This window comes from Zootoca vivipara, chromosome 5 (assembly GCF_963506605.1).
Source record: "Zootoca vivipara chromosome 5, rZooViv1.1, whole genome shotgun sequence".
NCBI classification, from domain to species: Eukaryota; Metazoa; Chordata; class Lepidosauria; order Squamata; family Lacertidae; genus Zootoca; species Zootoca vivipara.
The window spans coordinates 35,905,074-35,931,341 of NC_083280.1; the positions used below are offsets into that span (position 1 = coordinate 35,905,074).

General features: G+C 43.3%; 1 protein-coding gene across 1 annotated transcript in view; it reads left to right on the top strand.

The window, feature by feature from the left end:
- The window catches only part of ANO7 (anoctamin 7), a 37,877-nt gene that overhangs the window by 4,935 nt on the left and 6,674 nt on the right, over positions 1-26,268 (top strand). The window contains exons 2-21 of the mRNA XM_035133379.2: positions 672-937; positions 4,276-4,351; positions 5,261-5,421; positions 7,489-7,596; positions 8,976-9,118; positions 11,068-11,125; positions 12,177-12,287; positions 13,853-14,018; positions 14,722-14,812; positions 16,723-16,819; positions 18,047-18,190; positions 18,279-18,416; positions 19,002-19,100; positions 19,190-19,292; positions 20,304-20,415; positions 22,186-22,240; positions 23,537-23,634; positions 24,195-24,334; positions 24,747-24,952; positions 25,178-25,320. Coding sequence (XP_034989270.1) covers positions 701-937; positions 4,276-4,351; positions 5,261-5,421; positions 7,489-7,596; positions 8,976-9,118; positions 11,068-11,125; positions 12,177-12,287; positions 13,853-14,018; positions 14,722-14,812; positions 16,723-16,819; positions 18,047-18,190; positions 18,279-18,416; positions 19,002-19,100; positions 19,190-19,292; positions 20,304-20,415; positions 22,186-22,240; positions 23,537-23,634; positions 24,195-24,334; positions 24,747-24,952; positions 25,178-25,320 — 2,486 coding nt within the window. The 5' untranslated portion in view covers positions 672-700. The remainder of the gene's footprint in view (positions 1-671; positions 938-4,275; positions 4,352-5,260; positions 5,422-7,488; positions 7,597-8,975; positions 9,119-11,067; positions 11,126-12,176; positions 12,288-13,852; positions 14,019-14,721; positions 14,813-16,722; positions 16,820-18,046; positions 18,191-18,278; positions 18,417-19,001; positions 19,101-19,189; positions 19,293-20,303; positions 20,416-22,185; positions 22,241-23,536; positions 23,635-24,194; positions 24,335-24,746; positions 24,953-25,177; positions 25,321-26,268) is intronic.

Genomic DNA, 26,268 nt, shown 5'->3' on the forward strand with positions numbered 1-26,268 from the left:
CTTAGGATCCAAGTCTAAGTGTTTAAAAGTTGTGGCTCAAATTAGAATGCGAGTGTCAGTGAGTGCACATAAGGGTTAAAATTCCTCGTAGGAAAAGCCCTTCAAACTGCCTTTGGGCCTGCTCCCCAACATTTGAAAGTCAAATCCATAGGTATTTCCATTGTTTGCCTAGCAAAAGGAAATGTCAGTTCTGCCGCTTAGCAGGTTGCTTCAGTACATCTGGTGTGGCGTTGACTATTCTGGCAGTGAACTACACCGAGCCATTTCCTTCTTTCTGGCCACTCAGGTTGCATTCCTAAAAGGTGGAAGCTTTAAGCAAGTGAACGGGTGTCTGAGACGGCTTTGACAACACTGGCTATTTTCAGCCGTGACTTGAAGAAGCTGCGTCCACCTGCTTTTCTTGCAGGGCAGTCCTCCAACTGGAGTTGTGGCCACGTGTGCTTACCATACTCTCCCTCCCCTTTTCCCATATGACTTCACCAGGATGTTCTGCTGCCTTTGTAAGCAGCTGGACTGGTTAGACAGGGAGCAGATTGCCAGCAGTAGTGGTTGCATTCAAGCTGTCTTCCTGAGGAGAAGGGGGTGGGTGGGAAATTTTCTCCTTTCAGCACTCATGCTTAGACTCTTTTGTGCGTTCCTGCACACTCAATTGTTGGCTCAATTCCTCCTAGACGGCTTGATGGTGGCATGAAAAATAAAGATGCAGCAGAGAAAGACCAAAGAGGATGACAATCTGATCACAGATGAGCAGAATTTCCAGGAGGCCGGTTATGGGAGCTTACAGACCACGGAGGACTACATATATGAATTCATCACCTTGGGCCCCGAGAAGGTCTCAAAGCACACCACTTATGAAAGCTTTGCTGATAACTATGGGCAGAATATAGATGATGCCAAGGGTGGGAGGCAACCCATGAGTTATCCTGAGGTCCCACGGGTAAGAAAAGATTTGTTGTTGTTTAGTTGTTTAGTCGTGTCAGACTCTTCATGACCCCATGGACCAGAGCATGCCAGGCACTCCTGTCTTCCACTGCCTCCCGCAGTTTGGTCAACATGAGTTTAACCAAAGAAAAGATTACTTGTCTTTTTTAGAGTTGAGGAAGAACTGGCTGCTTGGGCATACGCTTGTGCATGCACATATTCTCTAGGCAGGGGTGGGAAAACTCAGGCCTGGGGCCAAAATCAGCCCTATAATCCTCTCTGATTGGCCTTCAGGAGATGTGCCAAACCTCATCTCCACCCATACCCCCTCTTCCCAGGATTCAGGACTCACCCCTCACCTTGAGTGTTTTTGCCTCATCGTAAAGTTGTCCTTGGACTCTGATAATGCCTCTTGTCCTTTGTACAGTAGACTACGTTCCAGCCACACAAAAATCAGAGGTTCCTTCTACACACACACACACACACACACACACACACACACACACACACACACCATCCTATCTTCCAGGGCCAGTGAGAAACGTGGCCTGGAAAGAAAGAGAGACTTGGGGAAAGTTCAAAGGGCCAGACAGAAAGGCTCTGAAAACCAAATGCTTTAAAGTTAGAGGCACATCTTCTAGAGCAGGGATTCTCAAACTTTTTTCTCTGGGCCACACTTTCATAATAAAAATTTGCTCACACCACATTTTTAAAGTGATAAGAGATACATTGGAAAACAAAAAGAAACAACCCCTAGCAGTGCTTGATTTTTTAAAGATCTATATCCCGCAAATAAAAATAAAAATATTTTGATCCTATCCTATAGGATATGTTTAAATATTTTTTTGATTGCCTCTGAATCTTCCTGCCACACTTGCCACCCTCTCCTGCCACACCAGTGTGGTGCACAACACCCTTGAAGAACCACTGTTCTAGAGAGTATTGTTACAAAAGCCCGGCGCCTGCCCCCTCTCTGCTAAGCAGTGGCCAGTGCGCATGGGGTCACAGGCACACATACAGAGTCTGTGTCTTTTCAGAGAACAGAAGATACGGCGGAGGCTGCCGTGCTTTAAGAAATAGGGTTTATTCGTCTATTTATACCTTCCATCTGTATGGAGGGGGTCCAGATCTTACAGCATGGGCAGGCAAACTAAGACCCAGGGGGGCTGTATCTGGCCCAATCGCCTTCTAAATCCGGCCCGCGGACGGTCTGGGAATCAGCGTGTTTTTACATGAGTAGAATGTGTCCTTTAAAATACATCTCTGGGTTAATTGTGGGGCATAGGAATTTGTTCATTCCCCCCCCCCAAAAAAATATATAGTCCGGCCACCCACAAGGTCTGAGGGACAGTGAACCGTCCCCCTGCTGAAAAAGTTTGCTGACCCCTGGCCCAGAGCATTGCAGGCAGTCCTTCCTTCACCCTCACCAAGATGGAAGCCACTTGCCCTCCCCCAGAGCAGTTACCCTGGCAACCTTCCAACTCTCCAGTCTCTTGTCACACCTGGGACAAGGAGTTGTTGACCCTCAATTGCTCTCTGTTGTAATGCTAGCAGCTCTGCTCTTCCCTCAGCCAGCCAGACTGGTTTGGGTTTCTTATTCTCCCTTCATATCACAAAGAACCCCAAACCCTAGCATTTATTAATTTCTAAGGTTTAGGGGAGTCCTCTCTATTTCTATAACAGTATAATTCTATAGAGCCCTATTGTGGAAGAGGTGAGCAGGGATGGAGAGGAAGCTGTTTTTGCCCTCACACTTGAACTGTTGGGAGAAGAAAGGTATTGAGGCAGAACAACCCAGCCCTCCACCAGGCAGCGTTGTGATACAGTGGTACTCGGTTTACAAACACAATTGGTTCCGGAAGTCTGTACTTAACCTGAAGCGTACTTAACCTGAAGCGAACTTTCCCATTGAAAGTAATGGAAAGTGGATTAATCCGTTTCAGACGGTCCGCGGAGTACTCAACCTGAAGCGTACTTAACCCGAGGTAGGAGTGTAATTGGTTCCGGAAGTCCGTACTTAACCTGAAGCGAACTTTCCCATTGAAAGCAATGGAAAGTGGATTAATCCGTTCCAGACAGGTCTGCGGAGTACTTAAACTGAAAATACTCAAACCGAGGCGTACTTAAACCGAGCTACGGTATGACTGTATCAGACCTGACACAAGAAACCTCTGTTCTCTAACAACAAGACCTAGATTGATTAACACCCCACTTTATGTGAGCGGGATTCCACTCCTGCAAAGGGACTTCCTCTTCTCCCCCTTGAAACCCCTTGTGTGTCACAAAAAGCTGCTCTAGTGACAGTTCCAGAACCCTCAGGAGCAGATTTTGAGGGGCACTGGGGGCAGGGAGGACAAAAAAGTTAATTTCTGCCGAACGAGTAGAAATCTGTTCAGCTCAGGCACACAGCTTTGAATACAACTATATATGACTTGTATACTGTATTATTCAAACTAGCTTGTCCTTATTGGGGAAGGAAGGGCAATAGTCAGATTTGGATGTAGTAGTGCAAGTTGGTAAAACTGGGCATGAGAAAAGCTAATGGTAGTTGGGTCAGCCCCACTTTGCAACAAAGTGAAGCTGGTGGCTTTAGGAAGTGGAATTTAGGGGAACAGATGAAGGCAGTATTTGGTGTCTCATGGAGGGAGACTTTTTCAAGTGCTAGCAGGTGATGGTGCCATTTCGTGCTCTGTTTCAGATGAAACAATGGCTTGAGCCAACACTGATAGGTTGTTTAATCCCTCTTCTAACTCTGCAAAGTGGGACATTCAGCTACAGGACCCTCTTTGAGGTTATGGTAATAGTTGTGGAGGACTGAGTGGAGCACATAAATGATAAGCCATGAACCTTGCATGCAGCCTAATTGTTTCCACTTCATGTGAGCAGGCAAACAATCTATAATAGCTTAAGGTTGTGTCCCAATCCAGGATTGTGGTTTGTTTCTTCTAGGCAAGCCAGGATTCATAAGCCAGCAGCAAACCTTGGCTGACAGCAGGCTAACCATCTTGGTTTGTTAGAACAAGCCATGATTCTAGGATTTTCCTTTCCAGATTATTTACCCACTTGCATGAAGGATATAGTGAAACAGATTAGGAGTGATCAGGCTTCATGCACCAGTGTGCAGCCCATGCACAGCACAGTATCCTAAGCCAAGGTTCTTAATATTAATATTAAGATTAAGATTCAGCATTCAAGGATGGAGCAGCAAATTCCCACTTCTTGCATTTTGGTGATGATTTGGACTGACCAATTATTGCACCATTCCAATCTCCTTTAGACAGCTAGTACTGCTGGACCGAGAAATATGACCCCCCGGTCTACTTTTTTCATTCATTTCTAACATTTTGTTTACAGAGGAATAAACAAGTGCCATTAAGCCATGCTGTAAAGAGCACTGCGAACCTCTTCAGTGATGAGACAGCCAGGATAGGTAAGAGAACACAGTTCATCACTAAATGCACAAGCTGGGTAAAGATTTCTGATGTCAGCAGGACTTCTCTTTTGAAATGATATAATAGAATCATGGAATTGTAGAGTTGGAAGGACCAGAGGGTCGTTTACTGCAACCCACTGCAATGCAGGAAGCTGAGCACGCAGTCTCCCATCCAATTTGAAACCATACCAGAACCTACTTTTTTGAAAATGTGCTAGCAGTTTTATTGCTGCACCTCTACGAGGTGGTCATTCTTGAAGCAATGCTGCCTCAGTTCCTTTCCATTGCTCTGAGAACTCTTATAGACAAGTTTTGCAAGTTTTATTCTTTTTGCAGATTTTAACTTTAAGTATTCAGGTTTTTAATTTTTTTGTTTTGTAACAAGTGCATATAAAACCCCCCAAAGTTCAGGAACACAGTGACTGGAAAGTTAGTTTTGCATGAGTTCCTACTCCTAACTACTGAAGTATTACTTTTCTCAACAAACTCAAAGTAGATGTTGCAAGGAAAAAACCAAATTTTCTCTTTTCTGTTCTATTCTTAGATAGAACCATATATGATATTGAAAGGCTGAATTTGTTTTTAATGTTTTGTAATGTCAATCCATCTTCACAACTTTTCTTTTAAAAATCAGTTACAAACAAATAAAAAGTGATTTTCTTGTGCATTTACATGCTCTAATTGGACAACAGGAAAATGTGATAGGTAGTGCAGCAAGAGCGAGTCCCCAGTCTGTTCCTACCTTTCCTGTAGCACCCCACAGTCATCTAGGATTCCCCTTTGTCCACTCCATGCTGTTCCCCATTCTTAGGATGTGACAGATGTTTAGAGTGACTAATTGCCTTCCCACTTGGCTTACTGCTGATGTGATATTTGCAGTGTGTGTGTCTGTGTGCTTTGTCTCAGACTTTATTCTAGTATGGGAATCGGATTACCAGAATTTGGAAGGGCAAGGTGATGTGGCTGAGAAATCAAATCGAAGGCAGAAGAGATCGCTTGAAATACATAGAGTGTGGCGAGAGAATTTTCTGAAGAAACTCCAGAAGAAAGGGATTAGAATGGAAAAGGTAACCAGACTCTTCTGTTCCTAGTATTTTGTGGGTTTTGTTTTGGTTAAGTGCTGGGCGTAGAGGGGTGGGTGGTGGGAGAGACCTCTTGTTTTAGCTTTTTCTTGATTGTTACTGATGTATCTGCCCTCCTCTTATTTAACCCTTTTAAAGTTCCACTGTTCAAAATTGTACCTGAAGGGTGGAGGGCAAAACAAACCCAGCTGCAAGCTGAGCTCCAGTTCCCCTCATCAACAGAGTCCTACTGGTCAAAACTGTGGCGGTGTTTGATTACTCACAAGGCTAAAAATTAAAGCATAGCACTACGGGTGGGTCAATCTCCATCCTTTCTGCAAATAGAGGTCCCAATACAGTGGTGCCTCGCTAGACGAATTTAATTTGTTCCACTGGTCTTTTCTTATAACGAAAAATTGTCTAGCGAATCCCATAGGAATGCATTGATTTTTTTTTTTGAAATTTTTTTTTTTGCCCATAGGAACGCATTAATTGAATTTCAATGCATTCCTATGGGAAACCGCGATTCGCTAGACAAATTTTTCGTAAAATGAATTCGTCTAGCGAGGCAACCTCCACTAGAAAAAACCTTTCGTTAAGCAGGGCATTTGTTAAGCGAGGCACCACTGTACCAGCGTTTTGTGTATTTATTTTATGGAATTATTTACACCCTGCCTTTTTTGTAGTCTAAAACATCTGGTGGGCACCAGATTGGTGAAGACTACACTAATGCAATGACATAGTTTCAGACATTTCCCCCCTCCTGCATCACTTGTTTATGCATGTGTCTCTCAGTACTGTGGATATGATTATACCTTTATGGGATCAAAGCTAGTAAACTCACTTTTGGGAAAGGAAAAGTTGAGATTAATTTCAGCATAGTATAGCTGTATAAAAGTACAGTCATACCTCGGTTTAAGTACACTTCGGTTTGAGTACTTTCAGTTTAAGTACTCTGCGGACCTGTCTGGAACGGATTAATTCACTTTCCATTACTTTCAATGGGAAAGTTCGCTTCAGGTTAAGTTCGCTTCAGGTTAAGTACGGACTTCCAGAACCAATTACACTCATACTTCGGGTTAAGTATGCTTCAGTTTAAGTACTCCGTGGACCGTCTGGAACGGATTAATCCACTTTCCATTACTTTCAATGGGAAAGTTCGCTTCGGGTTAAGTATGCTTCAGGTTAAGTACAGACCAATTGTGTACTTAAACCGAGGGACCACTGTACTGGAAACTGCTGCCCTATGATGCAGAGGGACAGCCACATACATTTGTCCTAAAAGGAAGAAAGAGCAAAGAGGCTTGGGCACAAGGCCCAGCCTCATTTCTTTGGCCTTAACTCCACCCACCACCCACCCACCACCAGGTGTCCTTTGTCCTACCTGGCTGGAAGGTGGGTCAGAGGCCAACCCAAGCAGGTGGGGGCACCTGCTCCAGGTAAGCCTCGCTCAGTGCTGCAAACCCCGCCCACCTGAGTGGAAGGGGGAGGGCGGAAATTGTCCTCAGCTGTAGAAGATTGCTTGAGTGCCTCAGTAAAAAAATACTTGTCTTGCAAGGAAACTCCATGTAGCTGGAGAAATAGCTGCATGAAATAGCTACAGACTGGAAAGAGAAGTTGCAGAATTGCAACTTATTACCAAACTTAAAACCATGGAGAGACCTCGTCTGAATAGAGACATTGGATTCTTATCTCATTATACATGATAAAACTATTCTTTAGCCCTCTCACCCCTTGCTTTTTCCTGTAAGACCAATTGCAGTCGTTAACAGTCAACAGGTTTACCACACGTATCAGCCAATCACCCATTCCCACCACCCTTCTTAGTACCCCTCCCCACCCTCTCACTATATATAAGGGTCTGGTGGCTTCTGTTTCAGTGTATCTGAAGAAGTGTGCATGCACACGAAAGCTCATAACAATGACAAACTTAGTTGGTCTCTAAGGTGCTACTGGAAGGATTTTGTTTGTTTGTTTGTTTCAACTACGGCAGACCAACACGGCTACCTACCTGTAACTAGATCCATGTAGCTGGCTGATCCTAATGCTTCCCATCTCCTTTTTTCTTTCTAGCACATTGCCCAGAATGCAAGGAAGCTGGTGCACTTTATATTGCTGAGCGCTCCTTGGAGTGTGCTCTGTTATTATGCTGAAGACCTCAGGCTGAGGGTTCCCTTGCAGGTGAGAATGTTATGGAGCTTAAATGCCAGTGGGTCAAACTTTGTTCTCTGCTTAGGTTGTAAGTTTCGAGGTGGCAATGCTTCTGAAAACCAGTTGCTGGAAACCACAGGAGGGGAGTGTGTTCTTGTGCTTGAGTTCCACTTGTGGAATCTAGTTTCTACGTTTTTTTGTTTTTTATTACGCGAAAGGTTGTGTCATTTGGTCCTCCACCAAAACCCCACAGGTCCCCTCTTCCCTGAAACTGGGCTTGAAAGAAGCATTCTGTTGTAGCCAATAGAATAGTGTTACAAAAACTGGGTGCCTGCCCCTCTCTGCCGAGTGGTGGCAAGAGCCCATGGTGTCCCAGGCACACACACAGGGTCTATGTCCCTTTGGGGGATAGAAGACACAGAGGAGACTGTTGTGGCTTTAAGAAATATGGTTTAGTCACCTATTTACACCTCCAGTCAGAGGCATAGCAAGCCCAGGTGGTACCCGGTGCGGGAATTTTTTTGTCACCCCCCAACACGGCTCTGGCTCCGGCTCTGGCAAAAAGTGAAAAACATGAATTGCAAAAAAAAACCTAGAGCTGATAGAACAAAACCAACTTCAGATATGAAATCAGCATTGAAAGAACATATAAGAACAGTTGAAAAATCTCATGCAAAAGAAAAAAAAAGTTCCCCAGTGGGGGGGGGGGGCGCCGAGTGGCACGCCCCTCCAGGGTAGCACCCGGGGCGACCCTCCCCCATCGCCCCCCTTGCTACCCCACTGCCTTCAGTCTGCACTGATCTTATGGTATGGTGCTTCCCTGAGGCAGTTGTGCAAGCAGCCTGCCAGCAGCCCCCCCCCCCAGTTTTTCTTCCTCCTCCTTCTTCCCAGAAACCCCTGGCCCTCCCCCAGAGCAGTTACCCAGGCAATCTCCCAAATCCCCAGTCTCTAGTCACACCTGAGGGGGGGGTGTTCCCTTGTATTGTTAAGGCCCTCTATTGTTCTCTTGACAGCCACCAGGTTGGTTTGCATAAGCCAGCTGAGGAATTCCCTGTGTGACACAGCTCTGCAGTTTGTGTTTTAATCCATATCCCCATTAATCAAAATCCTAGTACGGTATTTATTCATTCTTAGGATTTAGCAGGGGACACCCCCCCCCAAGATCTATAGCAATAGATTCTGTGTGTATGTGTGGTACCTACAAGAGTTTCTCTGGTTTGCAAATGGGCCCATGCGCCCAAAAAGGTTGCCGACCCCTGCTTTAACAGAACCTCAGGTTCTTTCACCTTCTGCTTGGTCTTGCCTGCGTTAATTCTCTTTCGTCCCTGACTTGTATGCAGACTGTTAAGAGTGTCCCCCTCCCTGCACCTGCTTAGCATATAAAGTATATCTGTTGCTTTATCCCTCAGGTTGTGGACAATATTCAGGCTGCAGCTAACTGGTCTCACAGGTTGCTGGTGAAGCTGGGCATTCCCAATATGCTCTATGATGAGGTTCCTAACTTTCCCTTGGATTACTACACCTGTCATTTCAAGGCAAATAAATTACCCTGGTAAGAATTTGGAATTAATTATTCTTTGACCCACCCTCTTCCCAAATTAGAGCAGACATTCAGCTATATATAAGTGTCACTATTTTGCTTTTATTTTGCTGTTTTTGATTTTCCACTATCTGCTGCTTTCGTGTTTCTTTAGTTTGCAGCACCTTCTTGTGGCTTTTATTGATGTTGGGAGATGGCTTTTGGAAAGCTACCTCAGGGGCTCTACATGTGGAAAAACAGGGCAAAAATTTCAGAAATACATCTTGTTGTTGTTTAGTCATTTAGTCGTGTCCGACTCTTACTACTGGCTTTAAGGTTGCAATTCTATATCCACATACCCGGGAGTAAGCCCCATGAAACTCGGTTGGACTTCTTAGTTGACATGGTTAAGACTGCGGTTTGTGGATAGAAAAAAGTCACAATACCAGTCATATTTTGGGGTCCAAGTGTACCTTAGTAAACCCATGTGAACAAGGATGTTATTAGGCACGACCCCGCTTGCAAGTTTAAAAATATCATGCCTTTATTGAGACCTTCCCTTTTCCAATAAGAGAATATAGTTACACAGAAATTTTGTTTTTCATGTACAGTATTATACTTTCCTTTTAAGATAGAACTCCTTCCGAGTCTGCTTACAGTAAACCTTAAACTAAACTTTAATCTTAAAAACCACAATGAACAACATAAATATATTAAGAAGTAATCAGGATCCCTCTGGTGAAAGGATGGCCTAGGGGGTGGGGGAGGGGAGACCAACTGAATCGGGCCTTGATGCCAACTTCTTCAATATGACATCCTTCTCTCTCTAAAATGTTATATATATATATATATTGACGCTTGTTTTATATTGTATTATACATCACCTAGATACTTGTTGCATGAGGCAGCTGATTAATATATAAATAAGAAACTAGGGTCAACAGTGCCTCACAAACTGTATTGGAGGGTCTGAGGGCTTATGTACACTTTCCTTTCCTCTGCTCTTTCTAGGCCAGGTATCCTCTGAGATTTAAAGCTCTGTGTCTGGACTCTCTTTTTTCCTGCTCCGGGCTTTCTTTGCACAAATCTGCTCTTTAAAGCTCAGTTGGAGCAAACGTCAATCCACAGAAAACCCGAATTGACGTTTGCTCCAATTCAACTACAGTATAAAGAGTGGGTTTTGTGGAGAAAACTTGGGGCTCTAACACGGACCTCTGCCTGGAAAGAGCGTGGCAAAAGCTAAGTGTGAATAAGCCCTAATTGTCTCAGAAGTTTTTTTAACTACACACATATTTTACCAATAACTTCTCCTTTTCTCGGGTTGCATACACATAACGTACTGTATACATTTAAATCACATTCAAAGTACATTTCTCCCCTCCAAGAATTCTGAGCACTGTAGATTACCCCTCACAGAGTTACAATTTCCAGTAAGCTTTAACAAACAACCATTTTCTTGCTGTGAATGCACTTTAAAGTTTCAGTATGTATGCAGCCTTGGTGTTAGAAGTGGTAGGCCCTACGATTTCTGAGGCTGCCTCTCTTGACATTCCTGGTGATCTGTATATGTGTCTAGTCTTTTTTTGATCAGAGATGTATAGTCTAGAGACCATGCAGTATTCTCCATATTCATTAAGGATTAAAAACTATTACAGTGGTACCTTGCTTTTCGAACGTAATCCGTTTGAGTTCTGAAATGTTCGAACACAGAAAACTCAGTAGCCAACAGCTAGGCCTCAGGATTTTGCACTCAGAGGAAGCCGCGTGACTTCCGAGGCATGTTCGAAAACCAAAGCATTTACTTCCGGGTTTATGGCATTCGAAAACCAAAATGTTTGTCGATGGAGATGTTTGAAAACTGATGTACCACTTTATTTGGGATTAAAAGCAATTATTCTCTCCTGTTATGCAAGCTCTGCTTTGAATTTTCAGTAAGTTGTTGTTGTTGTTGTTATTATTATTATTAAACATTTCTCTCCAAGGTTTCTTGGGAGTGAACATCATGATACATTCTTCAACACCACACAGCGACACAGAATAGTAAGTCCCAAGTCCACATGGTGAAATGAATGCAAGCCTGGTGAAGTATGCAATGGGAACTGGAACTTGACTGCAGCATAAGCACTCTTGATGGGTTTTGATATCCACCCAGTATGGTTACTGACTGAGCACAGAAACAAACAAACAAACAAACAAACATTTCACTTTTTTCTTCACCCTGGCCTTTATTCTCTCTCTCCTTATTCAGTTTTTATCTGCTATTTTCTTCTTTAGTTGCCACTTTTTCTCCCTTCATCTCTCTGTACAATGCTTGGCCTGTATTGCCATTTCATTGGTCTCAAGATTCCCTTTCCTACTTCTTAACTGAGCGCAGCAGGTAGATTTATCTGTGATGAATTGACATTATGTTAAAAAAGGTAAAGAAAGAAAAACCAAGTCCTGTCATCCAAATTAAAGTATAGCCAGACTCCTGATAATGAGAGAAGGAAATGTAAAGTGCTTACCTTCCAAGTCCCGGACTGCAGAATCCGGGACCAGCAGCCGTGCGACACCGGAAGTTGCGCCGACGTAACTTCCGGTGTCACTTTGCCCTTCTATGGGCACAAAAAATGGCCGCCGCCGGCTTCGAAAGTCGCTTGTACACATGTCAGGAAGTGCGTCGACGCAACTTCCGATGTCGCTCCGCCCATCTATGGGCACCAAAAATGGCCGACACCGGAAGTCGCGTCTATGCACTTCCGGACATGCGTAGATGCGACTTTTGAAGCCGGCAGCGGCCATTTTTGGTGCCCACAGAAGGGCAAATCGGAAAGAAAAAAAATGGCCGCGGGCAGGAGAAAATAATGGAGAAAAACAGGAGACGAAGTGATACGGGAGACCACCGGGAAAAGGTAAGTAAAAACGGGGGGTTTCCCGGGGAAAACGGGGTACTTGGCAGCTATGTGTAAAGTGGGAAGCAGAATATGAAAAGTTAATCAGAATGGTGGTGGAGAGGTACTATTGAAAATTTACGGTACTTTTTTTTTTAAAAAATGTGGATGATAGCTGCTAACTGTAGAAGTCAAAATAATCTCTTTGTGCTTCCCTTCAGCTATATGAGATCCTGGCCACCACATCATATGGCAACCCAAAGGCAGGGCAGGTTGGAATAGAAAGGCTGCTGAATGAGGAGGTCTTCACAGCTGCATTCCCATTGCATGATGTAAGTTGGCAAGTGCTCTTCCTATTCCACTTTCAAATGGGTTAGTTAGCCCATAGTGACACTGTATAGAAAACAGGGAGATTTGAAAACATGAGCAGGCTGGCAGTGGCCTCAGGCAAAGGTTTTTCTATCATTGCCTGCTACCTGGCCCTTTCAAAAGTGTGGTGAACATTTGGCCCTCCAGTTGTTCCTTGGAGACATACATTTCCACAAAATCAGTGGCAGGGACATTACCAGGCAGAAGACATCCTGACATCTCCAGTTAAAGCAGGTATGGGGAACCTTTGGTGCTCCAGTTGTTGCTGAACTACAAATCCCATCAGCTCTGTCCATTGGCCATGCTTACTAGGGCTGATGGAGTTGTAGTTCAGCAACAACTGGAGCACCAAAGGTTCCCCATACCTGCTTTAACTGGAGATGTCAGGATGTCTTCTGCCTGGTAATGTCCCTGCCACTGATTTTGTGGAAATGTATGTCTCCAAGGACATCACAGAACTGTTCACTCTCAAGTATACAATCTTCCTGAAACAGCAGAATACAGGATGTGTTAATTATGTATATAGGAGACAGAATCCTATGTAAAGTCTAGAGTGGGAGTTGTATACAATGAGCTCCACTTTAGAGTGCACTTCTTTGCTGCAGACTGCTGCTTATATTGGCTAAACAGTTGTGCCTACATATTACCATAGATGGCAAAGAATCAAATGATCTCTTTTAAATCTTCAGCTAGGTCTTTTAAGTAGGCATTTTGCTCCTTTACAATACTATAGTAATTTCACAAACACAACTTCATTAAACCCAAGGTTAGGCTTCTTCAGGTATCTGCAATGGGACAGGAAAAGTGAAACTAGAGTAAAGTAATTATTTTGGCCCTAGGCAAATGTTACGGAACATCACCAAATGCAAACAAATAGCTATACTGGATTCTTTCCTTGTAGCCTTTGATGTAGCAGAGTTTGAGAACCCTGGGCTTTACAGCTCATGAATTATTCTGATTGTGCTGTAGATAGTTGGGGGGAGAAATTCAGTTCAGTTTGCATCATAATGCGAGCTTACCCAGTTTGTTCTTTCCAAAGCAATACATGAACCAAAATTCGCAATTGATGTGGAAAAATGGCAAACTGGACTTAAGCTTGGAAAGATGAAAAACTGAGTGAAATGAAATTTGACAGATTCCTTCATCCCTAGCTGAGTGTAGAGCATCTGACTGGGTTTTGGTAAGCAGAACCCACTCATTTCAGTTACCATCTAAATATCTCCTTGATTGTTCAGAAGACAAACAATATACTTACAGTTTGGATTTTGTTCATGCGATTCTGTGAAAGAGTGAATAGGTTTAATATTGGGCAACCCCCTTTCTCTGTTACAAATGAGGAAGCGTTTTGTTTTATTTAATATATATATTAAAATTATGACCTATTCATGAAGGCTGCAATTGAATATTCTGCTTTAAAAAGATACGTTATTCAACTCTTAACAGGGAATTTCTGCAAGTTAATATAAAACACAGCACATTTTAAACAAATCTGTACTTGATATGGGTACTTTACCTCTTCTGCCAATAGGGTCCCTACAAGATCCCCCAGAAGGAGATTCCCTGTATTCAGCTGAATCAGAGACAGATTCTTTTCCACTACTGGGCCCAGTGGAGTAAGTGGAATAAGTACCAGCCATTGGATCACATCCGCAGGTACTTTGGGGAGAAGATTGCTCTCTACTTTGCCTGGCTTGGTGAGTAAAAGGCTGCTTATGTTCCCTAGCATCTTGTTCTAGTGCCAGATTGAACCCACTGTGGTTATTCTGAAATTGATTGCCCCTCCTATTTGCTCCATAGGCATGGGCATGTCAGTCATTACAAACTGTTAGCCTGTTCTCCAACCTGGCAAAAATGTGCATTTTCCTAAGCCGGGTAACTCTGGTAATGGAGAGCTGGGGGTATTTCAACGGTACAGACTTGAACTGGTTTTATAGTCATTTCCTGGAACTAAAGGAATTATGTTCTCTGGAGGAAGAAATCTAGAATCTCTGACAACAATATAGTTGTCAACTATTCTATGGGGAAAGGCATAACTGGGTAGTATAAAACCAATATAAGTTTGTAGTGTAGAATAGTGATTTAAAAATGTGATTCGTCTAAGCTTTTTTGCTATATGCAACTAAGAAAGGTTGCCCATGGAGGAAATAGATCAGTGCTTTTCTTGCAGTCAGAATGTACCTATTCACATCCCTAGTCCTAGCACTTTGCTCTGCTTGGAAATATAAGCCTTTTTCGTAAGATGGGTCCTTTCCACAAAATGAATTAAATTGGTTCTGGCTTTTTGGAAAGCAGGTTGGTGATGGGCAACAGCTAGACATAGGTAGCTGTCTCCACTACCTATGTAGGTAACGGCTCCGCTTCTGCAGTTCTAATATGCTTTTACCTCTCTTCATTTAGGTTTCTACACTGGATGGCTTTTGCCAGCAGCTGTAGTGGGGACACTAGTCTTCATAATAGGCATATTTATGATGCTTGATGACATCCCTACGTAAGTTCTAATATCTTCTCTTCTTTCTCACTTTTCTGCTTCTCAAACCATTGACAAGTCATTTGGCTTTGTAACCCCCGACTTTTTCACAGATCTGGAGCAGAATGTGGCAGAGATTTCTGCTCATTAGAAATAAGTTCCTTGGGGACATCAATAGAATGTGAATGGTGGCTTTGCCTATGCAACTATTGTTAAGTGGTACCTAATGTGCCAGACATCTTGGAGAGTGAAGTCAAATGGGCCTTAGAAAGCATTGCTAATAACAAGGCCAGTGGAAGTGATGATATTCCAGCTGAACTGTTTAAAATTTTAAAAGATGATGCTGTTAAGGTGCTACACCCAATATGCCAGCAAGTTTGGAAAACTCAGCAATGGCCAGAGGATTGGAGAAGATCAGTCTACATCCCAATTCCAAAGAAGGGCAGTGCCAAAGAATGCTGCAACTACCGCACAATTGCGCTCATTTCACACGCTAGCAAGGTTATGCTTAAAATTCTACAAGGCAGGCTTAGGCAGTATGTGGACCGAGAACTCCCAGAAGTGCAAGCTGGATTTCGAAAGGGCAGAGGAACCAGAGACCAAATAGCAAACATGCGCTGGATTATGGAGAAAGCTAGAGAGTTCCAGAAAAACGTCTACTTCTGCTTCATTGACTATGCAAAAGCCTTTGACTGTGTCGACCACAGCAAACTATGGCAAGTTCTTAAAGAAATGGGAGTGCCTGATCACCTCATCTGTCTCCTGAGAAATCTCTATGTGGGACAAGAAGCTACAGTTAGAACTGGATATGGAACAACTGATTGGTTCAAAATTGGGAAAGGAGTACGACAAGGTTGTATATTGTCTCCCTGCTTATTTAACTTATATGCAGAATTCATCATGCGAAAGGCTGGACTAGATGAATCCCAAGCCGGAATTAAGATTGCTGGAAGAAATATCAACAACCTCAGATATGCAGATGACACAACCTTGATGGCAGAAAGCGAGGAGGAATTAAAGAACCTTTTAATGAGGGTGAAAGAGGAGAGCGCAAAATATGGTCTGAAGCTCAACATCAAAAAAACCAAGATCATGGCCACTGGTCCCATCACCTCCTGGCAAATAGAAGGGGAAGAAATGGAGGCAGTGAGAGATTTTACTTTCTTGGGCTCCTTGATCACTGCAGATGGTGACAGCAGTCACGAAATTAAAAGACGCCTGCTTCTTGGGAGAAAAGCAATGACAAACCTAGACAGCATCTTAAAAAGCAGAGACATCACCTTGCCGACAAAGGTCCGTATAGTTAAAGCTATGGTTTTCCCAGTAGTGATGTATGGAAGTGAGAGTTGGACCATAAAGAAGGCTGATCGCCGAAGAATTGATGCTTTTGAATTATGGTGCTGGAGGAGACTCTTGAGAGTCCCATGGACTGCAAGAAGATCAAACCTATCCATTCTTAAGGAAATCAGCCCTGAGTGCTCCCTGGAAGGACGGATCGTGAAGCTGAGGCTCCAATACTTTGGCCACCTCATGAGAAGAGAAGAATCCTTGGAAAAGACCCTGATGTTGGGAAAGATTGAGGGCACTAGGAGAAGGGGACGACAGAGGACAAGATGGTTGGACAGTGTTCTCGAAGCTACGAACATGAGTTTGACCAAACTGTGGGAGGCAGTGCAAGACAGGAGTGCCTGGCGTGCTATGGTCCATGGGGTCACGAAGAGTCGGACACGACTAAACGACTAAACAACAACAACCTAATGTGGCTATACTTATCCTTGCAAGAATGGGAAAGGTGGCTTTAGGAACAGCAAGAGCCAAAGGCCAGAAAAACAAAGTGTTTTTTGAAGAGAAGCTAAGAGTCAATAATTTTAATGCGGTGGGTTAATTGCTTTTTTTCTACCCTTTTATTTTTACTCCCATCTGCACAACAGGAAGGAGATCTGTACCAGTGAGGGGAAATACAATATGTGCCCACTCTGCAAAGTCTGCCCCTATTGGAACCTCTCCACCGTGTGCCCAATGTTTCAGGTACAGTTTGTGGCTCTGGGACAGCACTTCATTAAAGCCATGTGTTAGATTAGGAGTACGTTGTGTGTTCTCAGATAAAGGGTCACACAGAAAAGTACATTGGATTTACCATGATTTCTTGATTTTCTACACTTCCATGTGGTTCAGAGAGCCTCCTCCACACTTTGCCTTGAGCCTGTGTACTTGCCCACAGACTCATGGCAAGACATCATCTATGTATCGCGAAATAATATTGGGGAAAACTGGGTATTAAGAGTGCTAACATAAATCATATGCCCCCGTTTCCCAGTGGCCCTTCAAAGTACGCTTCACGCAGAATTTATAGAAAAACAAAATACGCAAACAGAAGTTGACTTGGCTAAAATACACCACCAAGAATTTAAAGAGTTTTCCCAACCTAGCATGAAACCCCTGACTAGCAGTATACCGTTTAAAGTATACAGAAGAAAAACAAAAGGTTGGCTTTCTTTAACAGAAAAACAAACTGACTCGGAATAGACTTTAAACTAAAGATAAACGCTCTCTCTCCCATAAACTTTACATACCCACATTCCAACCCTCCAAACCTCCCACCATACTCCCACACAACTACCACACAAAATGCTTTCCAACAGAGCCTTATATACATGGAGTAGAGCCCACACCTGTGAGCAATTAAACAGAAATTACCGGTACCTGTTTTTCTTAGACAGTATTGACATTAGACTGGCTCAAAAGCAACTTTGATTATTCAAGAAACCTAACACTATGTGCTATCAGCTTTCACATAAAAAATAATTTTATCCAGCCTCTGTTCATGTAGCATCATAATTTGTTCACCAGCATTAAGCTGATACGCAATCTTTCACATTGTGTAACACAACTTTTCGAATTCAGGGCTTGCTTTTAGTGCATAATGCAACTAGCTCCGCCTTTATCTTTTGGGGCCAAACTACATGCAACGGAAGCAGGTTTAAAATGTAGGTAAAATGTATCTAAAGTGGGTGACTGAGATTTAAACAGACTTGTGGGCAGGAAAGTTTTAGCAGGAACCGTGTTTGTCGCCCTTTGCTTCTTTAAGCCACACCCTTGCTCCGTACTTTGTGATTTGGGTAGAACTGCATTTTAAAAACTGGGCTATCTGTAATTTGCCCTTGATACAAAATTCATCGCCCCTCTGTCCCAGCCTAAGAGTGTCTTAGCACATGCTCAAGTGCAGCTCCTTCCCTTTTTTCCTATTCTTTTCAGGCTGGTCGCCTCTTTGATCATGGTGGAACTGTCTTCTTCAGTATCTTCATGTCTTTATGGGCAGTCACATTCCTTGAATACTGGAAGCGGCTGAATGCTACCTTAACATACCGCTGGGACTGTTCAGACTTTGAAGATATTGAGGTACTAGCTTTGGGGGGGGGGAGGGCCCTCGAATACTACAAAAGCCCAACAGTGACACAGAGCCCACTTCAGGTTTCCTCTGTTGTAGGAACGTCCACGGCCCCAATTCACTGCTATGGCACCCATGACAACCACAAATCCAATCACTGGAGTGGAGGAGCCCTATTTCCCCACACGGAGCCGATTCAAAAGAATCATCGCTGGATCAATGGTCATCATCATGATGGTGAGGGAGCTGCTGTTTGAGGTTGGAGGCATCAAATAGGATGGAATCATCTTGAGTAGGGATAGGGGAGAAATTTGATACAGTTCACATTTAGTGGTGAATCTATCAAATCTGCACTTTCAAAAACAGCATGAGAACTGAAACACAGGCATCATTTGAAATTCGTACTTATTTGAATTTTCCAAAGCAACTCTCCAACCAATGTTTACAAAAATGCATTCATTAGGTAAAAGGTGTGTTTAGTTGAATATATATGAGTTAACATAGCATAAAAATGCATTATATTAAGTCTGCTTAAGTCCAAGTCTGCTGTGGCTGTGGGAGAAGCCATAATCTCATGGGTGTTAATGTTGTTGTATATATGAGTAAATAAACCATATATCATAAAGACATTACAATCTCTACTGTGCCTTATTTCCAAAAGGAAACACAGCACCTAGGACCCCTTGAATCTCACACCTCTCGGGGAGATTGGGATGGTGTATAACAAAAGTCCTCCCCAAGTCATAGTAACAGACGCACTTACAATAATAAGACAGCAAACTCATTATTATTAGTACTCATTCAGCCTGGTTCTGTCTTCAGATTGCTGTGGTGGTGATGTTCCTGATTTCGATAATCCTTTACCGGGCCATCATTGCCGTAGTTGTAGCCAGGTCTGGGAAATACCTTCTTGTAGCTTCGGTAAGATATTTCCATGACTCTCTACCACTCTAGCTTAGGTGTGCTGTTTGCATTTGGACTTCACATTCTATCCTGTTTCCCCCTCTTAGGCTTCTCGTATCGCTAGCCTCACTGGCTCAGTGGTGAACCTGCTCTTCATCCTCATCCTATCAAAAATTTACACTTCACTGGCACTTTTTCTTACCAAGTGGGGTAAGTAGGCTGTATCTGGAAGCACCGAACCAGGTTCTCAACCTGAAGGTGCCGCTTCTTGAAGACAAAACATTAAACCGGGGCTTGAATTTGTGGGGGAGGGGGCAGGGGCAGGTGAATAGATCTTTAATGAAATCCAAAAGCCTTACTTCAGGCATAGACAAACTCGGCCCTCCAGATGTTTTGGGACTACAACTCCCATCATCCCTAGCTAACAGGACCAGTGGTCAGGGATGATGGGAGTTGTAGTCCCAAAACATCTGGAGGGCCGAGTTTGCCTATGCCTGTCTTACTTCCTAACTCACCCTAATATTAACTAAATTGTGCCTTTCCATAGTCTTTTAAAAGCACCAGCTAAAGTGGGTGGCACTTAACGTTTTTATGGTGGTGCATAGAATCTGGAATCCCCAAAAGAGGATTTTTTAATTATCTTCTTAGTGCTTGGTTTAGACCAGGCATCCCCAAACTGTGGCCCTCCAGATGTTTTGACCTACAACTCCCATGATCCCATTGGATGACATTTTAGAATATTGCCTTGCTCTGATCTTTATAGTTGTTTAAAAGTCTGCCTCTTATTTTTCCTGCATATTTTTCATGCTTAAATTTTGGGATCTTGCTTGCATGAGCATTTCCCTCATTAGTAGGCAACCCTCTGCAGACATCTGCACTCAGTTCACAGGCATCCAGAGAAGGGTTTGAGTGGGTCTGGGGGCACAGCCTCACTCTCCTTTCATACAGTACCACTACATGTAAAATAAAGGGGTGGAAATGGCTTAAATCAGAAACTACAAGAGCTGTTTTTCATCCATCTCAACCACAGTATTTAAACTAGAAGGTACTTGTAACCCACAATGTGCATTAGAATTCTGTGACACTGAGATGGTAGCGGGTGGAGTTTGAGTCATCTTTGTTCACTTAAAGAATTAAGGATGCTCCTGTTGTGATACCACTGGGAGGGCTTGGAAGTTTCCACCATTCTCATGGTACTCTATTATGTTTTTTCTGCCATAGAGATGCATCGTACACAGACCATGTTCGAAGATGCGTTCACCTTCAAGGTGTTTGTCTTTGAGTTCATCAATTTCTACTCCTCTCCCATCTACATTGCTTTCTTTAAGGGCAGGTAAGCTGTTTTGGAGACGAGCAGCTTCTCTAAAGTTGAAAGACTCATCTGCACCATTGAAATATACCCCTACTACATGCTCACATTTGTATAATACTGTACTGTATTCTCCTTCTCCATAATTATGTTTCCATAACATGATATCCCATCTGCATTCAATTTAGAGAACAGGACCGCTTTCATTAGTGTGAGAAGGGTACAGACATACTATTGCCTGCACAAACAGAATGATTTAACCATGGTCAAACTATGAGGAGAGCCCTATCTCTTGGCTGTGCCATGCTTTCTGACAATACCTTTTTTTGCTGTAGCACATACCTATGGCACTCTCCCGCAGGCATCTGGTTGGCTACTGTGAGAACAGGATGCTGGACTAAATGGGCTATTGGCCTCTTTCAGCAGGCTCTTAAGTTCTCTCCCTCCCTTCCCCGGCAATAAAAAGCTCTGTGCAATGTTTTTTAACACTGGGTCTCCAGGTGTGTTTAGAAAAATCTATAAACTGCCTAACCAAATCTACACAAATATATTTCTCTATGGTGTAGATGTTGGGCTGAAACTCCCATCACCCCCAGCCAGCTTAGTCAATGGCCAGGGATGATGGGAGTTGTAGTCCAGACATATATGGGGACCCAAAGTTGAAGAGCACTGGTCTAGGCCACACAGAAAGAGAGTGGAACTCAAGAAGGTGAGGACTTCTAGCCGTTCTTTTGAAGGTGTGGTCTTGCTCCACTACTCCTCATCCAAGTTAAATTCAATAGCAAACTGATGCTTCTTCTGATCCAGCTAAGTCTCAGATGTAGCAAAACTCAAAATTCAGCAGTAATTCTAGCTGCAATTAGTTGCTATTGATAGCCATTGAAGAAAAAGTGAAGTCCTGTTGCCATGAAGTAGTTATAGTTTATAATGCAAATCCTCAGTGGTTAGTATTAAAAAGTCAGACTGGTTGTAGGTGAACACAAGACTGAATGTGCCAGCTATGTTAGTTTGTGATGTTTGCAGTGACCTTGGGATCCTGAATCCAGGCATAGCTTGGAAGGTTATGGTGGAAAGACTGATTTCTTTGGGTCAAACTAAATATTATGCAAATTGTCCCTGGCCAAACTGACATTTTATTAAAATAAAAGAAAGAAAAAGAAAAAAGATGAGGCCCTTATGGTTGTTCTGCAACCTGCAGAGATCTTTTTGTGCATTTTCAGTAGGGAGGCTTTCTTATTGAATTAAGGCCAGCACCAGCTTTGAAGGCATTTTGGTGTCTGCTAAAAATCATTTGTTCTTTTGAGCCTTTGCTGGACACAGATATTTTGACCCAATGTTTGCTGCTATGTTATTTATTCTGTAAATAAGTTTTAATGTTGTTTTGCACACCACCTTGTGATTGTTGCATGAAAGACAGTTTAGAGATAATTAAAATAAAAATCAGCAAGGGACTGTTGTGGCTTCTTATGTACATGCTTGGAGAGAGAGCGGGGAATTCCCCTTTCCCTGTACAGTAATGTGCTTGGACCACATGAAGTTACTGCTTTTCAGGATCATTGCTGTATGTACTCCTCTTTTCTATGAGTCTGAGGGTTGTGCTGGCTGAGCCATTTGAGGCAGCAAATTGTATGAAGGTGCCTTGTGATTGGTTACAGCAGATGGCATTCTGATCACTGCCAGCTTTTTTCTGTGGCTTCCCTTTATGCACACAGTAGGATGTTTATGCCATTAGTAAAGAAAGACCTTGCAGCTGACTGTCTTGGCCTTTTATTTTTATTCTTTCTTCATCTTCAGGTTTGTAGGCTATCCAGGACACTATTCCACATTGCTGGGTATCCGCAATGAAGATGTAAGTATCTAAAAAGAGAGTAGTGCAGATTAGTAGTGGAGCTGATTAGGGGTGTTCTAGAGCGGCTGGCACCATAAGGGACTTGTTTAAGGCTGGAGTTAAACTCTGTATAATAAATGCAGCAATAAAATAAACAAGGCCCTCTCTTTGCCAAGGAAATAGGGTCAGCCATTCCAAAGGCAGAGGCCAGATAAAGAGGGCCTCAGGCTCAATGCTAGGAGTGGATGTTTCTCTAAAAACCAAAAGAATCCCTCTTCTAGCTCCATAATGCCATGTGCTTTTAGCCAGATTATTATTATTATTATTTATTGAATGTATATCCCGCCCTTTATCCTCAAAGAGCACAGGGGAGCAAACAGATATACAGTGGGACCTCTGGTTAAGAACTTAATTCGTTCCAGAGGTCCGTTCTGAAACTGCTCTTAACTTGAAGCACCACTTTAGCTAATCGCGCCTCCTGCTGCCGCCGCGCCGCCGGAGCACGATTTCTGTTCTCATCCTGAAGCAAAGTTCTTAACCTGAGGTACTATTACTAGGAAGAACTTCCTGACAGTGAGAGCTGTTCGGCAGTGGAATTTGCTACCAAGGAGTGTGGTGGAGTCTCCTTCTTTGGAGGTCTTTAAGCAGAGGCTTGACAGGCGTATGTCAATAATGCTTTGATGGTGTTTCCTGCTTGGTAGGGGGTTGGACTGGATGGCCCTTGTGGTCTCTTCCAACTCTATGATTCTATGATTCTGGGTTAGCATAGTTTGTAACCTGAAGTGTTTGTAACCCGAGGTACCACTGTACCATTTAAAAACAAAACAAAGCAGAAACAGATTTAGATGTTCTGAAAACAATTACGTTTAAGGACATACAATTAAAAAGACTCATTCTTTCCTTCCCCAACGTTTTAATGTGGTGAAAGTCTTTTAAGTAGGCATGATATGCTCTGAGACTCCAGTGTTTGGTGTAGAGATTCCCAGGGGAGTAGAGAATTGAGGTTTCCTTTTCACCAGCAGCAAATGAAGTAGTTAACCTGTCTCTAGACTGTTTATCTACAGATGAGGGATCACATGACTGAATGCTTCTCCATATAGAAACATTACCTCCATATAGAAAGCCAAGATTTCAGGGGAAATGGTTCTGGTGTTCTGTGTATGGTAATATCCCCCTACCCTTACGAAGGAGCATTCCATCATGTGAGCCTTCATTCTCCAACAATATAGCAAAGTTCTTGGGGGCATGAGGTCTGAGTGACTGTTAATTGTTTCTCTGCTGCATCGTCCTTCTAAAGCCTCTCTCTGTTTTCTCCAGTGTGGTCCAGGTGGCTGCCTCATTGAACTTGCCCAAGAGCTGCTTGTCATCATGGTGGGAAAGCAAATAATTAATAATGTGCAGGAGCTCCTCATCCCGTGAGTCTTTGTGATCTTGTGCTTTGCTACAATGGAGTATCCAGACGTGGCCAGACCTGTAGAGAATAAACAAGATGAACAGACAAATCATTTCCCAAAATATATAGATTTTCACTAATGTATTAATTTTTGTGCACATTTCCCCCTAACATACACATTTTTGTAAAGGTTTGGTTGGAGAACTGCATCATAAAATCCGGATAAGTGCACATTTTGCAGGAAGGCTATATTGTTTCAGGAAGTGCTAATTTGATATGCTGCTTTAAATGCAAACTGAATCATTTTTTCTCCTCCAACCCTACCTCAAGATGTTGTGGGATTACACCTCTATCAGCCCTAGCCAACATGGTCCAATGATCAGGGAGGACAGTAGTTGTAGTCAAACAGCTTCTAAAAGATGCAACATTAGTTACCCCTACCCTATAGATTCAATTCTGGGGCTAGATCAAAACTCTGTCTTGGCCTAGATGCAGACATGTAGCCACTAATGGATCGTCCCTCGTTGAACATTAAGAGGGCAAAACCTGAACATGTTAACTATATCTTCCTGCTCTCCACAGGAAGTTGAAATCATGGTGGCAGAAGCAGAAGTCTCACCGTAAAAGGAATGAGGGCCAGGAAAGCACCACGAAGCAGCTCTGGGAGAGTGATTATGAACTGCTGCCCTATGAAGGACTCTTTAACGAATACCTGGAAATGGGTACGAATCATTTGGGAAGGAAGGAGCTGAGCAACTGAGGACAGTTCCCTGACAGTTGAGGGCTTAGTCTGCGTAAGTGTGTGAGGCACACTGAGTCCTATATCTCGCTTTGACTATACCATGTTCTCAGGTCAACCATTCTGGTTCAAGAGCACTTGTGCTTGCTCCACTCAACCACCAGTTGTAAGATTTGGTAGCCCTAGTGGAATGACAATTAGAATACATGGGGTCAAAAACTTTACTCAGGTCAAAAGAGTGTGTGCATATCCTTCTAAGAAAAGGAACAACATAGCAAATACTATCCAGAGTTCCTGTGGACAGAATTCTTGTGTGGGCTCACCTACATTATCTCCTGCGTGGGATTTCTTTGTGCTTGCCTTCCCTTATAATGTCTTCTTTCTTTCCTCTTCAGTCCTGCAGTTTGGCTTCATTACCATCTTTGTGGCCGCCTGCCCCTTGGCACCTCTCTTTGCCTTGCTCAACAACTGGGTGGAAATTCGCTTGGATGCTCACAAATTTGTTTGTGAATACAGGCGGCCGGTTGCTGAGCGGGCCCAAGGCATGGGCATCTGGTTCCCTATCCTGGAAGTCATCACACACCTGGCAGTCGTTAGCAATGTGAGTAGCACTGGGTCAAGGTTCTCCACGTGCAGCAATACTGAGCTGGGTTGACCAACGGTCTGACGTAATAGAAGGCAGCCTCCTGGGTTGCAGAAACTTGATATACATGTTGTCTAAAGAAGTTGGAGTAAGACAGAAAAGTGGGTGGATGTGTTCCATTTAACACCTGGAAACAAAATGGTTCTTTAGACAGAGACTACTATTGCGCCTATCTTATTCCAGGCCTTTCTGATTGCCTTCACCTCTGACTTCCTCCCTCGGCTATATTACCAGTACACGCGTGCCAGCGATCTACAGGGCTACATTGACTTCACCCTGGCCTATGCCCCAAACTCTTTTGTCCTGCAGCACAATGTCACATGCAGGTAGGATCTCCCACTTTTCTGTTTCAGCTGTCTTCCTCATGGGGGACATTGGACAGGTCCATTGCTTCAAAAATTAAGCAGAGGGCAGGTTCTTGAAAAACACTTTGCCTATTTTGGGAAAAAAGTGTTTTCTCAGAAAAACACTTTGTCCCAAAACAAAAAATTGGAGGGGAGAATCATGGACCACTGCACATGGAATAACATACCACATACTGTCATAATATACAGGCACATCTGGTATGGCAACCATCCCTTGTGGGAAAACTGGTATAATATTCACCAAGAAACCAAATATAGTGAGATGTGTAGCATGTTTACTCAGAAGTATGTCTATATGTTCTGTGGGAAACATAGGAAGTTACCGGTACTTTATAACAGGGGTCACCAACCCTTTTGAACTAATGGGTATATTTCAAATTTTGACAAAATGGTGGGGCCATCAGTTTCAAAATGGCTGCCATGGGGGTAGCATAACACAAAATGGCTACCATGGTGAGTGTGGCATAGGACGCAGAGTCAAGTACCCCAGCACAAGGGAAAACATACAAAGTAGCCGCACCACTCTACAGAAATTGCTTAGAGGTTACCCACACATTTTGTCTTATAACTTACTTTCTAGGAGGACTAGGTGCTATGTTGGTGGCCCCTGCCTTATGCAGAGTCTGACCATTGGCTTCAGTATTGTTCACAGTGACTTGGCAGCAGTAGTCCAGGGTTTCAGGGGACATTCCCAGTCCTACTTAGAGCTGCCGGAGACTGAACCTAGGATTTTCTGCATGTAGTGCATATGCTCTACTTCTGAGCTATGTTCCTTCCCACCAGGCTTGTTCACTGAAAACCATGCATAAGAATTGCAGCCCTGAAAATAAGCATCTTTTGGTCGTCGTCCCCCCGACCTTGCTATAACCAAGTGGACAGGAGACTTAATATTAATCTTTAGAATGGCAA